At 52.1% G+C, this 24170-nt stretch overlaps 1 protein-coding gene across 1 annotated transcript in view; it reads right to left on the reverse strand.

Annotated features, from left to right (window-relative positions):
• The window catches only part of NPR1 (natriuretic peptide receptor 1), a 109910-nt gene that overhangs the window by 47525 nt on the left and 38215 nt on the right, over nt 1-24170 (reverse strand). Inside the window, exons 4-11 of the mRNA XM_015411743.1 lie at nt 20026-20161; nt 17777-17868; nt 16178-16313; nt 12999-13083; nt 10381-10501; nt 8549-8623; nt 5870-5947; nt 2099-2203 (exon numbers count right to left, since the gene is read on the reverse strand). Coding sequence (XP_015267229.1) covers nt 2099-2203; nt 5870-5947; nt 8549-8623; nt 10381-10501; nt 12999-13083; nt 16178-16313; nt 17777-17868; nt 20026-20161 — 828 coding nt within the window. The remainder of the gene's footprint in view (nt 1-2098; nt 2204-5869; nt 5948-8548; nt 8624-10380; nt 10502-12998; nt 13084-16177; nt 16314-17776; nt 17869-20025; nt 20162-24170) is intronic.

Below are 24170 nucleotides of genomic sequence, written 5' to 3' on the forward strand. Positions count from 1 at the left end.
CCTCTCGCTTGCCTGGCAGGCCATAAATTATCCCCCTCGGAACTGGCTCCGGGAAGCGCTTCTCTGCAGAGGGAGCGAGCCGTGGTGCACGCCCCCCCCTCTCCCTTTTAATTAAAACCCTCGCCTGCCCCCACCTCGGCCTCTGCAGGTCTGGAAACCAAGACCATGCCGTCCCACTGTGAAAAACAGCTGGAAAAGAGGTCACGGCCAGCGTCGTCCTGTGCCTCGGAATGAAGACATGATACAGTCTTCCCTCTGCCCCATGTGATAAATGTGATCCCACGTAGAAAACCTTCCCTGAAGCTAGTTATCTGAAGCTAGTTAGAGAGCCGGTTTGGTGTAGTGGTGAAGTGCGCGGACTCTGATCTGGGAGAGCCGGGTTTGATTCCCCACTCCTCCACTTGCACCTGGCTGCTGGATGACCTTGGGCAAGCCATAGTTCTGATAAGAGCTGTTCTTGAAAAAGAGCCGTTTCTGTCAAGAGCTCCCTCAGCCCCACCTACCTCACAGGCAGTGTTCCCTCTAAGCTGAGTTAGTGTGAGCTAGCTCACAGTTTTTTAGCCTCCGGCTCACAGATTTTTGTCTTAGCTCAGGAAGGAGGGCTTCAGAGCAAACGAATTCATGCAGCAGCCAAATCGCTCGCTCACAACTTTAATGCCAGGAGCTCACCAAGTAGAATTTTTGTTCACAGGACTCCACAGCTTAGAGGGAGCCTTGCTCACAGGGTGTCTGTTCTGGGGAGGGTAAGGGAAAGGAGTATGTAAGCCGCTCTGAGACACCTCTGGGTAGTGAAGGGCAGGGTATGAATCCAATCTCTTCTTCTCTTCTTCTTCTTATGGGAGAGTAGCTGTGATGGTCTATTAGTAGAAGATGTGGAATTTACTGCCGCAGGAAGTGGTGGCTGCTACAAACATAGACAGCTTCAGGAGGGGACGGGATAAACATGTAGAGCAGAGGTCCATCGGTGGCTCTTAGCCACAAGGTCTAGATGGAAAACTCTATCTGGGGCAGTAATGGTCTGTCTTCTTCGTGCTCTGGGGGGCAACCAGTGGGGGGCTTCTGGAGTTCCGGCCCCGCTGGTGGACCAGTGTGGTGTAGTGGTTAGGAGCGCGGACGCTAATGTGGGAGAACCGGGTTTGATTCCCCCACTCCTCCACATGCAACTGCTGGTGTGACCTTGGGTCAGTCACAAGTTCTCTCAGAGCTGTTCTCTCAAGGGCAGTCCTCGAAAGGGCTCTTCTTAGCTCCGCCTACCTCACAGGGTGTCTGTTGTGAGGAAGGGAAGGGAAAGGAGATTGTAAACTGCTCTGAGATTCCAAGGGAAGGGTGGGGTATAAATCCAATCTCTTCTTCTTCTCTTCTAAAATCTCAAGGAATTTCCTAAGCCGCAGCTGGGAACCTTACTTAGAAGCAAGGGTCATTTCCTGCAGGAGCGCACAGGAGCAGAGTTCTGGCAGTAAAGAGTCCAGGGGGTGGGCACATGCAACAAGCCCCGCCCCCTGCTGCCAGCAGCCCTCAGTCAGAGCAAGAAGCAGCCAGGTAAGTTGCAGAGCTCCCCCCCAGCCCCCCGGTCCAAAACAGTCCAGTGGCACCTTTAAGACTAGGTTTTATTCAGGTACAAGCTCTCCCTCCTCTGCGAGGACAGATCTGCACGCCTCCCCCCCCCTCCATAGCTAGCAATCCAAAACAGTCCAGTGGAGCCTGAGCGGTGGGTGTTGCCTTCTGACACACTGCCGGTGATGTCAGGGGGCGTGGCCTATGCAAATAAGTTACGCTAATGAGTTATGCTAATGAGCTCCTGTACCTCTTTTTCTACGAAATGACCCCTGCTTAGAAGAGGTATTTTCTCCCATCTGTGAGAGGTGGGAATGCCTCTCCTAAAATGGGGTAAGGAGGCATCCAATCCTGTGTAAGAAAGAAGAAAAACTCTCTTTTCTAAATGCATGCTTGATCTGACAAACCCTCACTTCTGAAAGCAAAATACGCTTGTGTCTTTAACCAGCGTTTTCCCTCATATGCAAAACAGATGCAGATTTCTGCCACTTAGCCAATCCACAAAGACTCCTGACTTCTAGAACCCCTTCACCCCCTTCCGTACCTGGAGACTTCCGCGGGTGCAGTACTCTGTCAGGATACAAATGTTTGGCGGATCGATACAGGCCCCGATAAATCGTGTCAGGTGCTTGTTTTGAGCGTCCCTCATCTGGAAAGGGAGAGAAGAGAGCACACGGTGTGGTTGAAGTGCCCCATGTTGGCAGCCCCCCCCCCAGCCCCCAACTTCCCTTAAGGCAGTTTCGAGGTCAAGACAACGGTTAATTCATGATTACTAGCAACTACAGCAGAAATGCACTGACTATCAGCGGAGAGCTCTCTGCAAGAGACCATCTGCCTTCAGCAAGGCCGGGGGGGGGGGGGGGCTGCACCACCCCCAAGCCTGGAGCACACCGACGCCACCCCCTCCCCGAAAACCTTTTTAAAAAATTGATTTCAATTGATATTTGGATTCGTTTTTAATTGCAATGAGCAGTTTTGGGCGCCGGGTTTTTTTTGTTCGCCAGGGGAGGGGTGGAATGGAAAAAGCACGGCAGAAATACAAGCGATTAAAAAACGGAACGTAAAACCTTGGCTGCGAATCCCCTGATTTGAAATATATTTAGATTAGGGCTGCCAACCTCCAGGTGGTGGCTGGAGACCCCCTGCTATTACCACTGAACTCCGGGCAACAGGGACCAGTTCCCCTGGAGGAAACGGCCGCCTTAAAAGGTGGACTCGAGGGCAATACAGCCCACCGAAGTCCCTCCTCTCCCCAAACCTTGCCCTCCCGGGCTCCACCGCCAAAATCTCCAGATCTTTTCCTGACCCGGAGGTGGCAACCCCGATGACGCCTGGAGATCTCTCCCGTTATGGCCGCTGATCCCCAGACGACACAGATCCCTTTCCCCGGAGAAAATGCCTGCTTTGGAAAGCGGACTCTGTGGCCTCATGCCCCGTCAAGGCCTCTCCCCTCCACAAGCCCTGCCCTCCCCAGGCTCTGCCCTCAGAATCTCCAGGTAGTTCCCAACCCGGAGCTGGCAACCCAGCTTCAAGTACGTGAGGGGAGGAGGAAGAACCCTCACACGGTCACCCCAGGCCGGTTCTTCTCTGGTCTCTCGTTATCAGGCAGGTTTTCAGTGGCGATCTAGGAAGGGTCACATTCTTCTAAGTCCCATTACGTCCCTGAGCTTAGCAAGGTTGTAACCAGTGTTCCCTCTAAGCTGAGTTAGTGTGAGCTAGCTCACAGTTTTTCAGCCTCCAGCTCACAGATTTTTGTCTTCGCTCAGGAAGGATGACTCTAGAGCCAACTAATTTATGCAGTAGCCAAATCGCTCGCTCACAAATTTCATGCCAGTAGCTCACAGAGAAGAATTTTGGCTCACAAGATTCCACAGCTTAGAGGGAACACTGGTTGTAACTCTTCTTTGGACTGCACTGTTTAGGGCCTAAGAGTTGGATTCCATGGACAGGCCCTCACAGAGGTCAAGAGAGGCCCGGAGCTCTCTCGGCTCCGCTACCTCACAGGGTGTCTGTTGCGGGGAGGGGAAGGGAAAGGAGTTTGTAAGGCGCTCTGAGACACCTTTGGGTAGTGAAGGGCGGGGTACAAATCCAAACTCCTCCTCCTCTTCTTCTTCCATTTTTGAGCCCCCCTCACCAACGCTCCCTCTCAGCTGCGGAGTCTTGTGAGCAAAAATTTTACTCTGTGAGCTCCTGGCATTAAAGTTGTGAGCTATTTGGCCACTGTGTAACATTAAGTTTGCTCTGGAGCCCTCCTTCCTGAGCTGAGACAAAAAAGTGTGAGCCGGAGGCTACAAAACCCGTGAGCTAGCTCACACTAACTCAGCCTAGAGGGAACACTGCCCCCCCACCACCAGCAAATTAAAAAATGAAGAAGGGCAAAAAGAATGATACAATCAGTGGTATTATATTTTCCTAGCATCATAGAATGTTAGAGTTGGAAGGGGCCTTTGCAGGTCATCTAGTCCAACCCCCTGCACTCTGCAGGAGCAGAGCCGAAAGAGAGCCCTAAAACATACCGAAAGATGGTCGTCCATCTTTCAAAAATGGAAGCGGCTCAGGCCTCTCTTGGCCTCTGTACAGGCCTCTCCATGGAATCCAACTCATAGGTATATTTTAAGCGTTTACATTTAATACAATAAGTAAAAGAATATTGTAAGACTTTGTGATAAATGTTCCCATTTTTATTTAACATGGGATTTAACGTCAAAAGTGTAAATTTGAGGGGGACCCCCCCTCATAAGCCCTGCCCATGGGTCTGATGTGCTAATGGGGGTACTAGTTCCAGCCGAACTCACTCACGCACGGAAGCTGATGCAAGTAGGAAAACAGTTTGCTGTCGGCTGACGTTTCCAACCCCACATTTCAAGGGAAGGGGGGGGGGGAAACCAAACGTACTTCTAAACTGCACGGGAACTTCTACCTCTTGCGGAAACTCTTTCCCCATTTCAAAAACCCCGTCCGAGAGTGAGGGAGGCCCAGTTGTCCATCCAGAGACCAGACGGCAGATAGACTACTCCTGAATACGAGTCTCAGTCGTGTGTAGGGCAAAATTTACGGATACCCTGCTGTGTCACTTCAGAAAAATGTAGAGAGCTCCAAAACTGTATCGGAGGGGAGGGAAATTGGCTTTCAAAGTTATTGGAGAAGAATGGGGGGGGGGAGAGAAAGGGGGTGCAAAATACCCTGGAGAAAATTTTGCCTTGGATTTCTGTCCCAGAAGTGGGGCAGTTTTGCTTCTACCCCGTCCCCACCCCACAGAGACATCAGAATCCCCCATTTCAGACTTCTGTCATCTGAGGAAAGCGGAGAGACCCTTTTCCACAGAGGGTTAGATCCTTTCCCTCTTCCCGCCAAATCTGTCTCTGTCTTGGCACAGGTACAGCCTGCATTTCTTTTTCTTTAAAAAAATTTTTGGGGGGAAGTGGTCACCGGTGCCAAAAAAAACTCCCATCAAGACGGTGTTTGGAAGGAACCGTTCCCGGCTCCAGGGGATGAGGGACCGATCATCAGAATGAAAGGAATTCAAGCACTGGGCCCAGACCCATGAGCTGGGGGGGTTGAATGAATGGGGGGGGGAGGAAAGATTGTTATACGCAACTTCTTGCAGGAGGGTGGGAAACTATGCTTTCAGATACAGCCCTTCCACGCACACATCCCCAAAAAGCTGGTGCAAATAGCTCTCTGTGACCCATCTGGCCACAATCGTTGCATGTACTAAATGCCTCTTTCACAATCACAATCCCCTTGTTTACCTTCTCCCTCTCTTATACAGACACACCGCTTGCTTTAACCGGCTCTGGGTCTTAATTAAAGGGGGAGCAGATGGCCGTGGCATCGCTGGTTCCCTCGCTAATGAGTCATTAGCCCTTACTCTGCGCGACACGGGAGGGCTACATTCTGTATCTCCCCCCCCCCCCCCCCCCCCCGCTCCGCTCCGTGCCTTCCTCTCTACTAATGAGCCTTTGGCTTCTGGCAGAAGATGCCCCACTTAGCACAGCGCCCCCTGCTGGTGCCCCGGTAAACTGCCACGGAAGATACACTGAGCACCAGCAGGAGAGGAGTGGGAAGGTACAGTGAGTTCCCGCTCTGAGAAGCCTGGAAGAAGCGTCAAGGCAGGATAAAGTCAGGTTCAGTGGGGTTTCCTGAGGGTTCTGGGTTCCGGAGCTCGCCCGGGCGGTACCGTCCTGGTAAGTACCACCCTGGCAAGAGCCAACCACGAGCCAGTGCCCCGGTCCTGATGCCACCTCTGCCTTGTCTGCCAAGGTCTGATCCCGCCCCAATCGAGGTGCCCACGGAACACACGGGGGTTGCTTACGTGCTTCAGTTCAAACCGTATCTTGCGCGTGAGCTCGATCCGCTTCCGGTTCACGTGTTTCACGGCCACGAGGTTCCCCTGCAAAGAGACACGGTGACCGTTCGCGTGCAAAGGCATTCATTGCTGCGGACGGGCGGACCCGCCAGATCTTTTGCTCTGATCCGAAGGAGCTCGCCTACCCACCCGCTCGGGCCAGCCCCAAGTTTTTGCAGAGCACACTGGGCGTCGGGTTGCCAGCCTCCAGGTGGGTCCTGGAGATCTCCCAGAACTACAGCTCATCACCAAGCAACAGAGTTCAGTTCCCCTGGAGAAAATGGCTGCTTTGGAGGGTGGATTCTAGGGCACGGTACACTAATGAGGTCCCTCTCTTTCCCAAACTCCACCTTCCACAGGCTCCACCCCCTAAATCTCCGGGTATTTCCCAACCCAGAGATGCCAACTGGGCAAGAGGCCTTGGAGGGGGGGGGGCCTCCATGTAGGGCTAAAGACTGCAGTGGATCAGTCTGCCTTGAACGGTGGTGGATGCTCCTTCGCTGGACGTTTGCAAGCGGAGGCTGGACGACCCTCTTCCGGGTATGTGGTAGGGCTGTCTTTCGGCTGTGCTCCTGCAGAGTGCAGGGGGTTGGACCAGATGACCTGCAAGGTCCCTTCCAACTCTAACATTCTATGATTCTAAGACCTACTACCAGGGGTCATTTTGTAGAAAAAGAGGTGCAGGAGCTCATTAGCATGACTCATTAGCATAACTCATTTGCATATGTGACTGGAAGTGTGTCAGAAGGCAACACCCACCACTCAGGCTCCACTGGACTGTTTTGGATTGCTAGCTATTGAGGGGGGGGGAGTGCAGATCTGTCCTCACAGAGGAGGGAGAGCTTGTACCTGAATAAAACTTGGTCTTAAAGGTGCCACTGGACTGTTTTGGGGCCGGGGGGAGCTCTGCAACTTACCTGGCTGCTTCTTGCTCTGACTGAGGACTGCTGGGAGCAGGGGGCGGGGCTTGTTGCATGTGCCCGCCCCCTGGGCTCTTTACTGACGGAGCTCCGCTCCTGTGCGCTCCTGCAGGAAATGACCCCTGCCTACTACCACTGCGGTTGTCAACTCTAGCTTGGAAAATGCTTGGAGATTTAGGGGCGGAGCCTGAGGAGGGCGGGGTTTGGGGAGGAGAAAGGCCTCATCCGGCTATAACGCCACAGAGTCCATGTTCCAAAGCAGCTATTGAGGGTAGGGTTGCCAGGCCCACCCTGGCCACCGGCAGGGGGTGGAGAAGGTAGGTCCTGATTGGGAAACTCCTGGAGATTTGGGGGCGGAGCCCGGGGAGGACAGGGAACTCACTGGGGGACGATGCCACAGAGTCCACCCTCCAAAGCAGCCATTTGCTCCGGGGGGACTGATCTTTGTGGTCTGGAGCAGTGTTCCCTCTAAGCTGAGTTAGTGTGAGCTAGCTCAGTTTCTTAGCCTCCGGCTCGCACACGTTTTTGTCCTGGCTCAGGAAGGAGGGCCCCTGGAGCAAACCGACTGACGCAGCGGCCAAATTGCTAGCTCACAACTTTAATGCCGGTCGCTCACAAAGGGGTAGAATTTTTGCTCACAAGCAGGGGTCATTTCCTGTGGGAGCGCACAGGAGTGGAGCTCCGGCAGTAAGGAGTCCAGGGGGCGGGCACATGCAACAAGCCCCGCCCCCTGCTCCCAGCAGCCCTCAGTTGAGCCACAAAGAGCAAGAAGCAGCCAGGTAAGTTGCAGAGCCCCCCCCCCCCGGCCGCCTTCAGGGACAAGCTCTCCCCCCTCCGCAGGACAGATCTGCATGTGTCCCCCCCCCCAATAGCTAGCAATCCAAAACAGTCCAGTGGAGCCTGAGCGGTGAGTGTTGCCTTCTGACACACTTCCGGGGATATCAGGGGGTGTGGCGTATGCAAATAAGTTATGCTAGTGAGTTATGCTAATGAGTTCCTGCACCTCTTTTTCTATGAAATGACCTCTGCTCACAAGACTCCACAGCTTAGAGGGAGCACTGGTCTGGAAGAACGGCTGTAATTCCGGGGGATCCCCAGCTCCCACCTGGAGGCTGGAAGCATCCCTAATTTAGGGAGATTAAGGCCCCCTGCGTATCATGGCCCCGATCCAAATCGGGGGACCACACTACTGCCTCTTAACTGCGAAAAGATACGGATCGTGGTTGACTCTGCCTGCAACAGTACACTCCCATGTGCGTGCTCTCTCTGTCCCAAAACAGTACAACTGGAAGCAATCAAGACATCCCGCCCCATGAAACCCAATCCCTAGAGTTGAAAAGGCCACGCCCCTTGTGTAGAAGCCCCACCCCTAAATACCAGGGTGCCTCACCAGCCAATGATCAGAACTCAGGGTCGTTCTGTAAAAAAGTACGGGCAGTCGACTCAAGACGACAGGCTGTCGGCTTGTGGAACTCACTGCCACCAGTATGAGGTGACACTCACTCGTTCCCCCAGATTTTTAAAAGGGGGTTGGACATATTTATGGAGAGCAAGTCAATTATTTGGCGATTAGCCGCAAGGACTGAATAGGACCTCTGAAGAATGTCTCTGATTTGGGGCTTCGCCAAGGCATCTGACTACCCCCTGTTGGAAACAGGGTGCTAGTCTATGCAAAGCATTGCTCTGATCCGGCACGGCTGCTTGTATTCTACCCTGACAGACTTACCTTGTAATAAGCCGTCTTGGCGTATACCTGGAACTGTCCCTCGGTGGTAAGGAGGGACCCGTAGTTTGAACCTCTCTACAAGGAGAGAAGGAAGGCAGTAAGGGGGCTTCCTAGGTATGAAAGCACACCTCTCCACCACCCCAAGTCCCCAACAGTGTGCATTTATCTTGTGCAATTTCATACAGCGTAATTTCAGGTGGGTAGCTATGTTGGTCTGCAGGAGAAGAGCAAGGTTCAATTCCAGTAGTACCTCAAAGACCAACAAGATTTCCGGGGTACAAGAGCCAGAGCCCCCTTTCTCATGATTTCATATTACCTTGATGCAGATTAGTTATTTATTTTAAAAAGCCGAGCCACAGTTCTGTAGGAAAGGTCTCCCTAGGGGAGGTTAGCAGTTAATGCGTCAATCTTTGGCTGAGAAGATGTAGGTTCAAATTCCCGCTCAATAACAAAACTCAGTGAGCGGCCCTGAGCTTGGTAACAAAACTCAGTGAGTAACACCATTTCGGCCTAACCCGCATTACAGGATTGTTATGAGGATGAAATGGGGGTGGTAGGAAGAGCAAAAGAGCGGTGTTGGAAGATAGATGGTAGATAAGTAGATGATAGATGGATGGATATATAGAAGAAGAAGAAGTGGAGGAGGAGGAGGAGATTGGATTTATACCCTGCCCTTCTCTACCCAAAGGAGTCTCAGAGCAGCTTACAAACGCCTTTCCCTTCCCCTCCCCACAACAGACACCCTGTGAGGTAGGTGGGGCTGAGAGAGCTCTTGACAGAAACTGCTCTTTTTTCAAGAACAGCTCTTATCAGAACTACGACTTGCCCAAGGTCATCCAGCCAGGTGCAAGTGGAGGAGTGGGGAATCAAACCCGGTTCTCCCAGGTTAGAGTCTGCGCACTTAACCACTACACCAAACTGGCTCTCATGTGAGGCTGGGAAAGACAGACAGACATACAGTTAGATAGGCAGGGCTCATGTGAGGCTGAGGAAGACAGACAGACAGTTAGATAGGCAGGGCTCACGTGAGGCTGGGGAAGACAGACAGATAGATGGTTAGATAGGTAGGGCTTGTGAGGCTGAGGAAGACAAACAGACAAACAGAGATCATGTGAGGCTGAGGAAGACAGACAGACAGTTAGATAGACAGGACTCATGTGAGGCTGAGGAAGACAGATAGAGAGTTACATAGATAGGGCCCGTGAGGCTAAGGAAGACAGACAGACAGAGCTCATGTGAGGCTGAGGAAGACAGACAGACAGTTAGATAGACAGGACTCGTGTGAGGCTGAGGAAGACAGATAGAGAGTTACATAGATAGTGCTCGTGAGGCTAAGGAAGACAGACAGAAAGAGCTCATGTGAGGCTGAGGAAGACAGACAGACAGGGCTCTTGTGAGGCTGAGGAAGACAGACAAACAGAGATCATGTGAGGCTGAGGAAGACAGACAGACAGTTAGATAGAGATCATGTGTGGCTGAGGAAGACAGACAGACAGGGCTCTTGTGAGGCTGAGGAAGACAGACAGACAGACAGAGATCATGTGTGGCTGAGGAAGACAGATAGACAGATAGGACTCGTGAGGCTAAGGAAGACAGACAGACAGACAGGGCTCTTGTGAGGCTGAGGAAGACAGACAGACAGATAGAGATCATGTGTGGCTGAGGAAGACAGATAGACAGGTAGGACTCGTGAGGCTAAGGAAGACAGACAGACAGATAAGGCTCTTGTGAGGCTGAGGAAGACAGACAGACAGAGATCATGTGAGGCTAAGGAAGACAGACAAACAGACAGGCCCATGGGAGGCCTGGGAAGGCAGGCAGAGGGCACTCACCAATGAAAGGGTCAGCTTGCTGCCCATGCTGCGCAGGTTCTTCTCCAAATTGCTCGACTGCACATCCTCCCAGTAAATGCGCCAGAGTTCTGATGCCAGCTCCTTCTCCAGCTTCATTTTCCTGGGGGGAGGGAGCACAAGGGTGCGTTTTAAGGGGCCAACGATGGCCACACAATCTGCCTTCTTCGCTACATCCTCTGCCCTCCACGGCAATGTCAAAAGTTCAGAGCCTTTGTTTTCTCTTATCATCTCACATAAACCTTGAACTCATGCTTCCCCCAGACCCTTGTAGTTGACCAGCAACAAATTCAGGAAAAAAGAGAAATCCTTTGTATTTACAGGGTTGGTCACCGCTAGAGGTTGCAATGGCCAGATTGTTTTTAAAAAGGAGACGGGAAAAATACATGGTGGAGGACAGGTCTGTCAGCTGTGACAGCTTCGGTGGAATCTCCATGGTCAGAGGCAGGATACCTCTGAATGTCAGATGCTGGGAACACACCAAGGGAAAGGACCAGGGGTCATTTCCTGCAGGAGCGCACAGGAGCAGAGCTCCGGCAGTAAAGAGCCCAGGGGGCGGGCACATGCAACAAGCCCCACCCCCTGCTCCCAGCAGCCCTCAGTCAGAGCAAGAAGCAGCCAGGTAAGTTGCAGAGCCCCCCCCCCGCCCCCCGGCTTAAAACAGTCCAGTGGCACCTTTAAGACCAAGTTTTATTCAGGTACAAGCTCTTCCTCCTCTGCGAGGACAGATCTGCACGTTCCCTCCATAGCTAGCAATCCAAAACAGTCCAGTGGAGCCTGAGCAGTGGGTGTTGCCTTCTGACACACTTCCGGTGATGTCAGGGGGTGTGGCATATGCAAATAAGTTATGCTAATGAGCTCCTGCACCTCTTTTTCTACGAAAGGACCCCTGGAAAGGACCATGCCCTTCATGCACGGCTTGTGTGAACTGAGAGGCACCCATTTTTCTGGCCTCTGTTTCAAAAGAAGAAAAAGAAGAGCTCCGCTGGATAAAACCAACCAGATGCCTCTGGGAAACCCACAAGCAGGGCAGGAAGCCAACAGCCTGTTCCCACTGATGGTCGCTCCGCCGTTGGTGCTCAAGGGGTACACTGCAAATGAACATGGAGGTTTATCTAGCCATCATCATAGACACCCCCCATTTATTGGTCCAGGCCCTTTTTAAAGCTTCTACCACCACCACAAACTCTTGTGGCAGTGAATCCCCAAGGCTAATTTCGTCTTATGTGGGGGAAAGTACTTCCTTCTGTCTCTCCTGATCAGCTGCCCATAAACTTCAAAACGGGGATACTGAGTTCTGATTACATAGGAAAGGTAGAAAAGAAAACCCTCTCGGCCCTGTCTACCCAGACTGGCAGTGGCTCTCCTACGTCTCAAGTAGAGGTCTTCCATATGACCTATTTCCTGGTCCTTTAAGCTGGAGATGCCGGGGATTGAACTGAGGACCTTCTGCATGTCAAGCCGATGCTCTACCACTGAGTCACGACCCCCTTCTTGGGGCTCTCTTATACCAAGCCATGATACTACGGCTGCTTTGTTTTCCATCCTTTCCCTAATAATCCCTAGCACGGACGTAGCCTGTTTCAGCACAGTCGCACATAGCATTGTCCATAGGGCTGCCAAGTGGGGGCGGGTGGTGGGTAAACCCCCGCTTTGGAGGCCCGATTTCCACCACCGCGGAATCAGGCCCCGGGGGGAACTCCGCCCCCCGAAGCGCAGCGTGGCTGCGTCACCAGAGGTGACGCAACCACGCCGACCACGTTGGGGGTGTGGCCCGGATCGTCGGAGGGAAAACTCTATGGTTTTCCCTCCAACGATCGGGGCCACGCCCTCAACGTGGTCGACGTCGCGCGTCACTTCCGGTGACATGCTGGCGGCACATGCGCGTGCCTCCGAGGACAGCTCCCAGAGCCCGGCGTGGCTTCCCTGCCGGTGAGTTATTTTTACTTGGCAACTCTAATTGTCCATCAGAGCCCCTAGATCAGGGGTGTCGAACTCATTTGTTATGCGGGCTAGATATGACATAAATGAGACCTTGTTGTGCCGGGGCCATGTGTGTCATAAAATGTAATGCCAGGTAGCGGAGATATAAACTTTATAAAGGACACAGACACAAAGATTTGTTTTTTACTTAAAATAAAAACATGCTTAAGCCATTTAGCACTTGCAATATTCTGTTTATTTAACAGTATCTGATAACTGATAACGTTGCACCAGAAATGTCTGTGCTCTTGCAATCTTGAGTATGGCTGTTCAGGTGTGTATCTGTAAGCTGCGAACCTACTTTTGATTTATTGACATTCACCACAGAGATCTCATGCTCAGAGTTCTGACTCTAAGGACCCAGGGGAAAACATGAAATGGCTGAGTCTGGCGAAGCAAGCTATGATGCAGCAGCAGCAGCAGCACTGGAAGCAGCAGACACTGTAGGCCTGATGGAAGCCCTCTGGGGGCCTGATCCGGCCCCTGGGCTGCATGTTTGACACCCCTGCCCTAGATCTCTTTGTCAGAGACTGAATACAGGCCTAGCTGGTCCTCCCGTCTGCTCCAGCTGTTCTATTTCTTTAGCCTCTGTCCCCACAAACGATGCTCACGCTCACCTGTACACGAAGAAGGCGGCGATGGTCACCAGAGAGAGAACCAGGGTCATGGCAAGGGACAGGATCTCCAGCAAGGACAAAGAGGCTAGGCAAGGAAAACAAGGAGGGGCAGTTAGTGAGCTGCTAGCCGGCCGTAGACCAGCTCAAAGTATTATGCGGCCCCAACGCTGGGCGATTCTGCCTCTGGCATGCGCGCCACATTTTCTCAACACTGAGGAAAAGGTGCAGCTCGAAACCACATTCGGATACCCCCGGGGCAACGCCGTACCGACTGCAAAGTCACCCCTGAACGGCCATAAATCTATGCAGAGGGTACCCATAAGACACGACGGTCAAAGAAAGAGAAGGCGGCATGCCGTGTAGAGCAGGGGTGTCGAACTCATGTGTTAGGAGGGCCGGATCTGACATAAACGAGAACCTTGTCGGACTGGGCCGTGCGTGTTGAAAAATGTAATGCCAGGTAGCGGAGATATAAACTTTATAAAGGACACAAACATAAAGAGGCTTTTTAAAACTTAAAATAAAAACATGCTTAAAACATGAGCACTCTTGCAATATTGTGGCCCCGGTCACACGAGAGCAGGGGGGGGGGGGGGGGAGTGAGGCTTTTTGCTCTGGAGCCAAATGAAGCGTGGTATAATGATCCCACGTTCCCCCGAGGCTCCGTGCTCAGGCATCAGCCGCTGATCACACGGTGATGGTGAAGCGTGGCAACGCAGCAGTACCGGGTTTGTGCGCATGCGTGTTTGTGCGCATACCATGGAGGCTTCCAAAAAAACATCCGGTGGGATGTGGACGAGCACCGAATGTGACGGGATACCAGTGTTTCCGCGATCAGACCCCCCCCCCCCATGCCACACATTTTACAGAATATACTGCACTTTCCCTAGTATCTTTTAATTCCGCATTTTCAGCAAGACACCACGGGTTGCCTACGGGTGCGGGACACTTGCCAGATGTTCACGTGTGATCGCGCCCGTAAAATCCACACGGCAGCCGTCCCCATCGCACGGCTAGTTCTCCATGTAACCGGGGCCTGTGTTTATTTAACAGTGTCTGATAACTGACACCTCTTGCTCTGAATTATTGCATCAAAATGTCTGTGCTGTCGCAATCTTGAGTGTGCTGTTCAGGTGCGTATCTGTAAGCTGCAAACCTATGATGATGCGGCAGCAGCAAAACTGGAAGAAGAAGCAGAAGACAGCCAGTTCCACTGCGGGCCTGATAGAAGCCCTCCGGGGGCCTGATCTGGCCCCCGGGCCGCATGTTTAACACCCCTGGTGTAGAGGGTACCATAAAATCCGATAATCACAGAAAGTGAAAGCACCATGCAATGCAGAGGGGAATTTCTGTTCCAAGGTGGATTTGGTAAAACAACGGAGGGAAAAGCCAATGCAGAATCAATATGCCGTCGAAGCAGAATCGCCTACTGTCAGCCAGGTCCAAGCCTGTGGCGAGGTGACCGTGTGGGCCCCAGTTGTAATACCAGAATCCCCTCCCAAGCCACTAACAGCTGCAGGCCCATTGACAAGGGTTGTTTAGAGGCAACTTTGGTAAGCCAGGTAGAACCTGAGCAGGCCCGTAGCCAGGATTTTGTGGCTTGCTGGGGGAAAAAAAATTCTGGTGGGGCTGCCATTATTTTTCTGTCTGTCTCCAAATAACTGTACTTTTAAGTAATAATAATGACAATATGTTCCCTCTAAGCTGAGTTAGTGTGAGCCAGCTCAGAGTTTTTTTAGCCTCCGGCTCACACGTTTTTGTCTCAGCTCAGGAAGGAGGGCTCCGGAGCTAACTATAATGCCAGCGGCTCACAAGGTAGAAATTTTTGCTCACAAGACTCCACGGCTTAGAGGGAGCATTGCTAATAATTAAATTAAACGCAGCACAAACGTGCGCGCCCCCAATAGCCACCCCAGACATAAATGAAATGCAAAAGTACCTCCCCACCCTCCCTAAAGCAGTGAAATCCCTTACCATTTTCAGTAGGAAATCTTGAGGGGCTGGCCCTTTAAGGAAGGAGGCGGAGCCCCCACCATAGCTACGGTCCAGATCCTGAGAGTGGCCGCTTTCCTTGAAGGCACAGCAAGTTTCCAGCCCACAAAGGAGCAGAGAGGAAAGACAACTTGAGGGGGGGGGGGAATCTCCCCATCTCCCCTTGTTCTTCTAATCTCCCTTATGGGCAAATTTCCTTCATGGGCAAATTTGCAGATTTAATAACAAAACAAAAGACCCCTTTTGTGGGATCAGTGAAGAAATCATAGGGCCTTCCTAGGGAATACTCTGTGGCCAGGTGCACTTGTTCCTCGGCCTCCCTCCCCGAATGCAAATACACCTCTCCCTTTTATTTTTGGCTCTATGGTTCTCTTCACTGCCATTATCAGGGCTCTTTTTGTAGAAAAAGCCCAGCAGGAACTCATTAGCATAATAGACCACACCCAAAGGCAGAAAGACATTAGCATATTAGGGCCCACCCTGACAGCACAGCTCATTAGCATATTAGGCTGCACCCCCATGTTACCAGAAGTGTGGTTATCCAGCCACACCCACCTTTTGCTTCTTATTTTGTTTACCTTGTTTGTTGTCAACACCCAGGGTCTTTTTTGTAGCAGGAACTCCTTGGAATGTTAGGCCACACCCCCCTAATGTAGCCAATCCTAATGAGTTCCTGCTGTTGGGTGTGGTCTATTATGCTAATGAGTTCCTGCTGGGTGTGGCCAACTCAGGAGCCAGCCGGAACTCCGTTCCTGTGCGTTCCTGCCCAAAAATAGCCCTGATAAGGGTAAACTGCAGCAGCCATTTCATGCTGGCTCTGCCTCCTTCAGCAGGCCATTTGTGGCAGCCATTTTGTGACTGCGCCCACCATGCTGCGTCAGAATTCCAAATGTGCCTGCAGGCTCAAAAAGGTTGGTGGACCCCTGCCCTAATCTCTATGGTAAAGACCATAGAGTCTAGGGGAAATGCCTAGAGTGTCATCGCCAGTGCCATTCCCCCCCGCCCCTCAAATTAATGAGGGTGGAGGCGGAAGGCATGGCAAGCCCCCACCACATCAAGACGGTGTTGCAAGAATCAGAATACCAAGCTGGCAAGGGCCTCGAACCACAAGGAAAGGCAGGATACAAAATGTTTTAACAAACAAATAAATGAAATAAATTACTGGCCCCCTCCCCTCCTCCTCATACCTTTTTGACAAGCTGGATTTTCATTCTCAAAACCGCAGAACGGCACGTCTCTGGGAATGGCGTTTCCTGGCCAGTGGATAGCCTTCCCGGGGACCATCTCTAATTTCTTGGTCGTCCCATTGTAGTTGATAACAATCTGTGGGATGCGGGAGAAGGAGGAGGAGGAGGGAAAGAAAGGTGACAGTGTGAGGTAGTGGTTAGAGCGTCACACGAGCGGTCGGGTTAGAACGGATAAAAGGAAGTACTTCTTCACCCAAAGAGTGATTAACACTTGGAATTCACTGCCACAGGAAGTGGTGGCGGCTACAAGCATGGACGGCTTCAAAAGGGAGATAAGCATATGGAGCAGAGGTCTATCAGTGGCTATTAGCCACAAGGTATAGATAGGGGCTCTGGGGCACGTGATGCTCTGTCTTCTTGGTGCTTGGGGGGGGGTCAACAGTGGGAGGGCTTCTAGTGTCCTGGCCCCACTGGTGGACCTCCTGATGGCCCCTGGTATTTCTGGCCACTGTGTGACACAGAGTGTTGGACTGGATGGGCCTTTGGCCTGATCCAACATTGGCGTCTCTTATGTTCTTATGAATTCAAATTCCCACTCAACTTTGACACTCAGCGGGTGACCTTGGGTGAGATAGGACAGGAAGATTTGACTCCATGCCACTCAGTTGAACAAGAACGTCTAACAGTCCGGTCTGATAAACAGCTGAGAACTGCACCTGCTGGCACGAGGGTGTTTTCTGTGATGGGCTTTTTCAGGGCCTGGGGGGTGGGTGGGAAGTGCCATCACCTAGCAGCTGACTTATGGCGACACCGCAGGGGGGGTTTCAAAGCAAGAGACGTTCAAAGGTGGTTTGCCATGGCCTGCCTTCTGTGCAGCAGCCCTGGGCTTCCTTGGTGGGGAAGTGGAGAGCCAGTTTGGTGTAGTGGTTAGGAGCACGGACTCTAATTTGAGCCCGCCACGGTGGGGAGGGCAGGATATAAATTTTAATAATGATGATGATGATAATAATAATAATAATAATCTCGGAGAACCGGGGTTTGATTCCCCACTCTTCTATATGCAGCTGCTGGGTGACCTTGGGTCAGTCACAAGTTCTCTCAGAGCTGTTCTCTCAGGAGCAGTCCTCGAAAGAGCTCTCTCAGCCCCACCTGCCTCACAGGGGAAGGGAGAGGAGATTATAAGCCACTCTGAGACTCCTTCAGGTAATGAAGGGCGGGATATAAATCCAATTTCCTCCTCCTCCTCCTCCACCTCCTCCTCCCCACTCAAATGCTCACCAGAACCAACCCTGCTTAGCTTCCGAGATCTGACTAGATCGGGATAGCCCGGCCCATCCAGGCCAGGCCACGTGGTAGCTGCGCTGATTTATTTTGTCTTTTTGGCATTTAAAATGGCATGACAACCCGCCCGGAGTCCTTCTTGGAGAAAGGTGGGTTAACAGTGTCGCAAACAAAAATAAAAATCAATAAACGCTCTCCTCGTGATCTCCCTCAGAGCATCTGGCCGCCTTCTGTTGGAAACAGGATGCTGGAACAAATGGACCTTTGGCCTGATCCAGCAGGGTGGATTCCAAAGACACCATTGGCTGCTCCACCAACCTCAAACTCTCCCGAGGCCGGGTCCATGTCCCACAGCGAGTAGTCCGTCTCCCGATCACCGTTCTTGTCGATTTTCAGGAACCCCGTGACCCCTGCGTGGCGGAAGGGAGAGGGGGGGGGGAGGAAACATGATGTTCCCAATCCGAAACTTATTATTCGCTCCGCGTCCTCCCTCCTCAAATCCCTGGACTCCTAAACGAGAAACGGAAGCTTTTCGTATGCTGCATGGCCCCTGTGAACTAGTCTGAGAGCAGGATTGAATGGAGAGGGCTTCCCTCGGCGCTGGAGACTGGAATTTGGGGAATTGTTTCCGTTATGCTTCCATTCATAGAATCATAGAGCTGGAAGGGGCCAGAGAAGCCATCTAGTCCAACCCCCAGGGCCGGCTCGCTCACTAGGCGTTCGCCTAGAGCACACCAACCCTTAGGGGCGCCAAACTGCACCCGCCCCCCACCAGAAGCCCCCCCGCCTAAAGACCTGCATTTCCACAGCCGGGTAACCCCTGCCGCTGCCCGCCACCTCTTTGGCCGGCTAACTTCTCCCTGCCTGCCCCCTTGGCTTCCCAGCGGAGCGCTTCTCCTCCTCCTCCTCGCGGCCGGGGACTGGCAGCCGCAGCAGTAGGGCCAGGGGAGCGACGGCTTGTGAGCGCCCTGCCGGTCAGCCTCTTCTCCAGGTGCCCTGATGAGGGGCGCCAAACTGCACTCGCCCCCCGCCAACAGCCCCCCCGGTTGGCTCTGACTGGGGGGGCACGGGGGGGCGCCAGAAGGGATCCTCGCCTAGAGTGCAAAATAAGCTGGGGCCGGCCCTGCCAACCCCCTGCTCAGTGCAGGATCAGCGTAGACTAGCATCCCTGAAAAGTGTTTGTCCAGCTGCTGCTTCAAGACAGTCAGTGAGGGGGAGCTTACCACCTCCCTAGGAAGCCCATTCCACTGTGGCACAACTCTGACTGTCAAAATTTTTCCCCTAAGATCCAGCCGGTACCTTCCCGCCCTTAATTAAAACCCATTCTTGCGAGTCCTCTCCTCTGCTGCCAACAGGAACAGCTCCCTGCCCCCTCTAAGGGACCGCCCTTCAAATACTTTAAAAGAGCCACCACGTATTCCTCCTCTCCGCATGAGGGATGTCTTAACAGTAGAGTTGCCAACCTCCAGGCGGGGTCTGGAGATCACCTGGAACTGGACAGAAATCGGTTCCCCCTGGAGAAAACGGATGCTCTGGAGCAGAGGTGTCAAACTCATTTGTCGTCAAGAGGGCCGGATCAGACATAAATGTCACCTTTTCGGGCCGGGCCACGTGTGCCATAAAATGTAATGCCAGGTACCGGAGAGAGGAGCTCTACAAAGGACAGCAGCTGGTAAGCTCCGAGTTGGTGCATCCTCACTGCAAGGCCCCCCTGGGGTGGGAGGGGGGGTGCAGAGGAAAACCCACAGAGGCAGACTGGAGAGGCAGCAGCGCAGCGCTGGGCAGACACTCCCACGATGCTTGACTGCTGAAGATGAGGTTATTCTGCCCTGCTGAAGCCCCCAGCGCTCCCTCCCTTGCATCGGCAATCGCGGGCCGCATAAGAGCCCTGGATGGGCCGGATCTGGCCCCCGGGCCTTATGTTTGACACCCCTGCTCTGGAGGCTACAGGATCACCAGCCTCTGGGTGGAGAAGTACCTGGAGATTTTGGGGGTGGAGCCTGGGGAGGGCGGGGTTTGCAGACAGGAGGGGCCTTGGCAGGGTACAACCCCACAGAGTCCACCCTCGAAAGCAACCCGCTTTCTCCAGAGGAACTGATCTCTGTCATCTGGTGATCAAATATAGTGAGAGATATCGAGGTCCCACCTGGGGGTTAGCAAACCGAGGAGGCTAGTGTTATATCCCACTGGGGTCTTTCTCCTCCCCAAACCCTGTACTTCTCAGGTTCCAACCCCCCCGCCCCCAATCTCCAGGGATTTCCCAACTCGAAGTGAGCACAGGCCCGTATCCAGGATTCTTTCAGTCAGGGGGCATTTAAATTTCTTAGGGGGCACTGGCTCATTGAAATAAAGGTAATCCAATCTGGACCCCTGCACTGGACAGCTGTGCAGGAGTACCCGGCTCCCTCCCTGCACCCGCTGCCATTCGGGGGCCCTGAGCGGAAGGGGAAGTGGGGGGGGGGCTTGCCAGTAAGTCCAGGGGGTCTAGCCCCAAGGTGCCCCACTGTAGCTATGGGCCTGAGTTGGCAACCTTGCTTAACAGGCACATTGAAAGATACACTGCTGACCGTAGTAGGTTCGGTTCCGCATCTGGCGGGTGATGGCGGTGGCGTTGCGGATGGACCCGCCCATCTCCAGCGTCTCGTTCACGGCTTGGGCATAGAGCATCACTCCGTCGTGGAAGGCTGCAGCGATGTAGCTCTTCTGGAAGGCATGACAAAGGCCAGTCAGAGACCACGGTGGCGTTGAGAGACAAGCAGGGTGGACGCCCTGCTGGATGAGGCCATGTCCTGAGTAAACTTTGCAAAAACAACCTTGTGAGGCAGGGCTTTGTTATCTTTCCTAATGCAAATAGGAGGGCCATAGAGGAATGTGGCTATAGCAGGGATGTATGAATATGCGGTTTGGTTTTCCCCCCTCATTTCTGCGCACAGTCGAGGAAAACCTGCTTTCACCCCACCTGTTTTCTTTGGACATTCCCCTCCTTTCTGAGAGAGCTAGTTTGGTGTAGTGGTTAGGGGCGCGGATTCTAATCTGGGAGAACCAGGTTTCACTCTCCACTCCTCCACATGCAGCTGCTGGTGTGACCTTGGGTCAGTCACAAGTTCTCTCAGAGGTGTTCTCTCACGAGCAGTCCTCAAGAGAGCTCTCTCAGCCCCCACCTACTTCACAGAGTGTCTGTTGTGGGGAGGGGGAGGGAAAGGAGATTGTAAGCCGCTCTCCTTCAAGTAGTGAAGGGCGGGGTACAAATCCAATCTCTTCTCTCTTCTCTTCTTCTGTTTGTTTCTTTTATTGCAAACGAATGGCATTTTTACACAGTGTACCAGTTCTCAAATGCATTTATGGACCTGGCAAGTCAGGCAGGATCGGAATATGCTGATGCAAAACGAGATAGTCGTTTTTAATAGCATTCTTTTTGTTGAATTTTATTAATACGGTCAGGGAAAACCAAGAAGTGTGCTTCAAAACCAGACGCGGAGAAGCAATACGGGGAAATAGAACTGTCGGACTGAATCAGTGCAGTCACAAAATCCCATCGCAGCCCTAGCTGGAGACTTTGTGCAGTGTGGCTCTTTCATGTTTTCGTCACTCCAGTACTGGACACCAGGGTCCCCTCTAAGCTGAGTTAGTGTGAGCCAGCTCACAGTTTCTTAGCCTCCGGCTCGCGCATTTTCCCCTTCGCTCAGGAAGGATGGGGCTCCAGAGCTAACTGATTTATGCAGCAGTCCAATCGCTCGCTCACAACTTTAATGCTGGTAGCTCACTAAGTAGAATTTTTGCTCACAAAGACTCCACAGTTTACAGGGAGCATTGCTGGACACGCTGGCTTAAAACATCCAGCTGTCTTGCATGCCTCACAAGATAGCCGGGCACAACAAGAACTGAGCCAGGAAAACCTGCAGATCGAGTCCCCCTGTTCTGCACCAATCCTTCCCACTTGGGTTAAAACCATCACTCGAATCAGTGTGGGAAGATAACGGTGACCTGATAGCAGAGAAATTCGGGGGGGGGGGAGCTGTGTTGGTCTGAAGCGGCAGAGCAAAGTTTTGAAGCCAGTGGCACCTTTACGACCAACAAAGTTTTACTCAAAGTGTAAGCTTTCGTGAGCTGAAATATACTGGGTTCGAGACGCGTGTACTGATCAGTTCATAGTTTATTAGTGATTTCAGCTTAACTCTAAGACAACTCTAGCAGGGCCGGAGCCCTACTTATATGCATGCAAAACACCCCACCCCACCCACACACACACTGCCCGTGATAGGCTATTTACAAAACCTTACTACTTGATTGGTTTATTCCAGAGTCCTGGTCGGCTATTGTTCTTGAGCTTCAAGCTCAGCCAGTCTCTAGGGTGATTCAATCAGGGATTATTCAATCCCAATACCAGTTGGTGTAGTGGTTCAGTGCACGGACTCTAATCTGGGAGAACCGGGCTTGATTCCCCATTCCTCCACTTGCACCTGGCTGGATGACCTTGGGCAAGCCATAGTTCTGTCAGAGCTGTTCTGGAAAAAGAGCAGTTCTCTCAGAGCTCTCTCAGCCCCACCTACCTCACAGGGTGTCCATTGTGGGGAAGGGAAGGGAAAGGAGTGTGTAAGCCGCTCTGAGACTTCGAGGGAAGGGCGGGGTATAAATCCAATCTCCTCCTCCTCCAATACATAACATGAGCAAAGCACACTTCTTCAGACAACTGGAACAAAACCTCCTCAAGGGTTATTTGCAGGAGAAAAGAGGGTGTGTGTGTGTGGGGGGGATGGTTGGAGGGGCCACTCACAACTCAGATGCAAATGCAGAGCTCAAATTGTATCAGGTGGTAAGATCAATGGCTGGCAGTAAATTAGCACATAAATGCGAGAGTTAACAAAAAGATATGAGAATGAAGCTAGAGTCCAGCAGCACCAAGTTCTCCTATGTACACAGGGTTGAGCTTGGTCAGAGTGGGCAAAATGTTGGACTGAAGCAATAGAACAAAGTTAGAGTCCAGTGGTGTAGTGGTTAAGTGCGCGGACTCTAATCTGGGAGAGCTGGGTTTGATTCCCCACTCCTCCACTCACACCTGGCTGGATGACGTTGGGCAAGCCACAGTTCTGATAAGAGCTGTCCTTGAAAAAGAGCAGTTTCTGTCAAGAGCTCTCTCAGCCCCACCTACCTCACAGTCCCAGGGTGCCTGTGGTGGGGAGGGGAAGGGGAAGGAGTTTGTAAGCCACTCTGAGACTCCTTTGGGTAGTGAAGGGCGGGGTTTCTTGTGCACGTACACTTCATCAGACAGTGAAGTGGAATTACAGATCATAGTTGTATATATAGAGAGAGAGGCTTGTTAAATTAGCATGCAAAATAGTGAATATGTTTTTTAACAGATAAAAAGAATGACAAGCTTGATTTCTGGTTGTCATCTGTTTGGGTTCAACTGGGGGTTCAACATAGGTAATAAATATGTCAGAACTGGAGACTGATAAGCCCTAAACTGTGAGAATCCAGTCATTAGATCCCATCCCTCTCCTTTCTAGCATGGAGGAAAATTTTACAGCATCTTGGTTGTGCATTTTTCTTGTCCCCAGAACAGAGAATTGCATTTAAATCTACCATGCCAAATTACATTACATATTCAATGATATTCTTAATTGTCAAGAGTAGTAAACTGAGGCCCTGTTTACACGGAGGATGTGCCACAGTAAAGGCACGAATGGCAGGCGGATTATCGGTGCGTGATCACACCGCAACATCTGGGAAGCGTAGCACACCCGTGGGCAATCCGTGGCATCCCGCCAGAGATGCGCAGTAAAAAACTACCTAGGAAAGTGCAGTAGTATCTGGGAAATGCGGGGCAAAGGTGGGCGTCTGATCGCAGGAACGCTAGTATCCCGTGGCTTCTGGAGCGCATGCGCACGAACACTAAACTGGAAGCAGTGCTGCTCCGCGGAACTGCGCATGCGCACAAACACGGAATGCTTGCCACGCAGCTTCTTTGCCAGCTCCAGTATTGCCGTGTGATCGCGAGCTTCCTGCCACAGCGCAAAGACTCGGGAGACCATGTGATTGAGCTAACGTGCTTTATTTTGCCCTAGGGCAAATAGCCACGCCTCACCCCCGCGTTATCTCGCCCGTGTGACAGGGGCCTGAGATTTATTTTTTTTATTAAGTAACATTTTGCTTCACTAGAACGTGGGGTTGAGCTTGGTTTGTCTTGGGGGTAACTGCTGGACTTCATTCTCACATCTCTTTGTTAAATCTTGCATTTGCGTCCTAATTTGCTGTTATCCGGCCACGCGATCCAATTTCAGCTCTGCCTATGTATTTTGGCTCTGAGCAGTGTTCCCTCTAAGATGACTTCGTGTGAGCTAGTTCACAGTTTTTTTAATCACTGGTTCACACATTTTTGTCTTAGCTCAGGAAGGATGGCTCCAGAGCAAATTAATCTATGCAGTAGCCAAATTGCTCTCAGTTTGGTGTAGTGGTTATGTGTGCAGACTCTAATCTGGGAGAACCGGGTTTGATTCCCCAGTCCTCCATGTGCACCTGCTGATGTGACCTTGGGTCAGTCACAAGCTCTGGCACAGCTGTCCTTGAAAAAGAGCAGTTTGTGTCAGAGCTCTCTCAGCCCCACCCACCTCACAGGGTGTCTGTTGTGCGGAGGGGAAGGGAAAGGAGTTTGTAGGCCGCTCTGAGACTCCAAGTGAAGGGCGGGGTATAAAGCCAATCTCTTCTTCTTCTT

This window comes from Gekko japonicus, unplaced genomic scaffold, assembly GCF_001447785.1.
Source record: "Gekko japonicus isolate JY-2015 unplaced genomic scaffold, Gekko_japonicus_V1.1 scaffold175, whole genome shotgun sequence".
Classification (NCBI taxonomy): Eukaryota; Metazoa; Chordata; class Lepidosauria; order Squamata; family Gekkonidae; genus Gekko; species Gekko japonicus.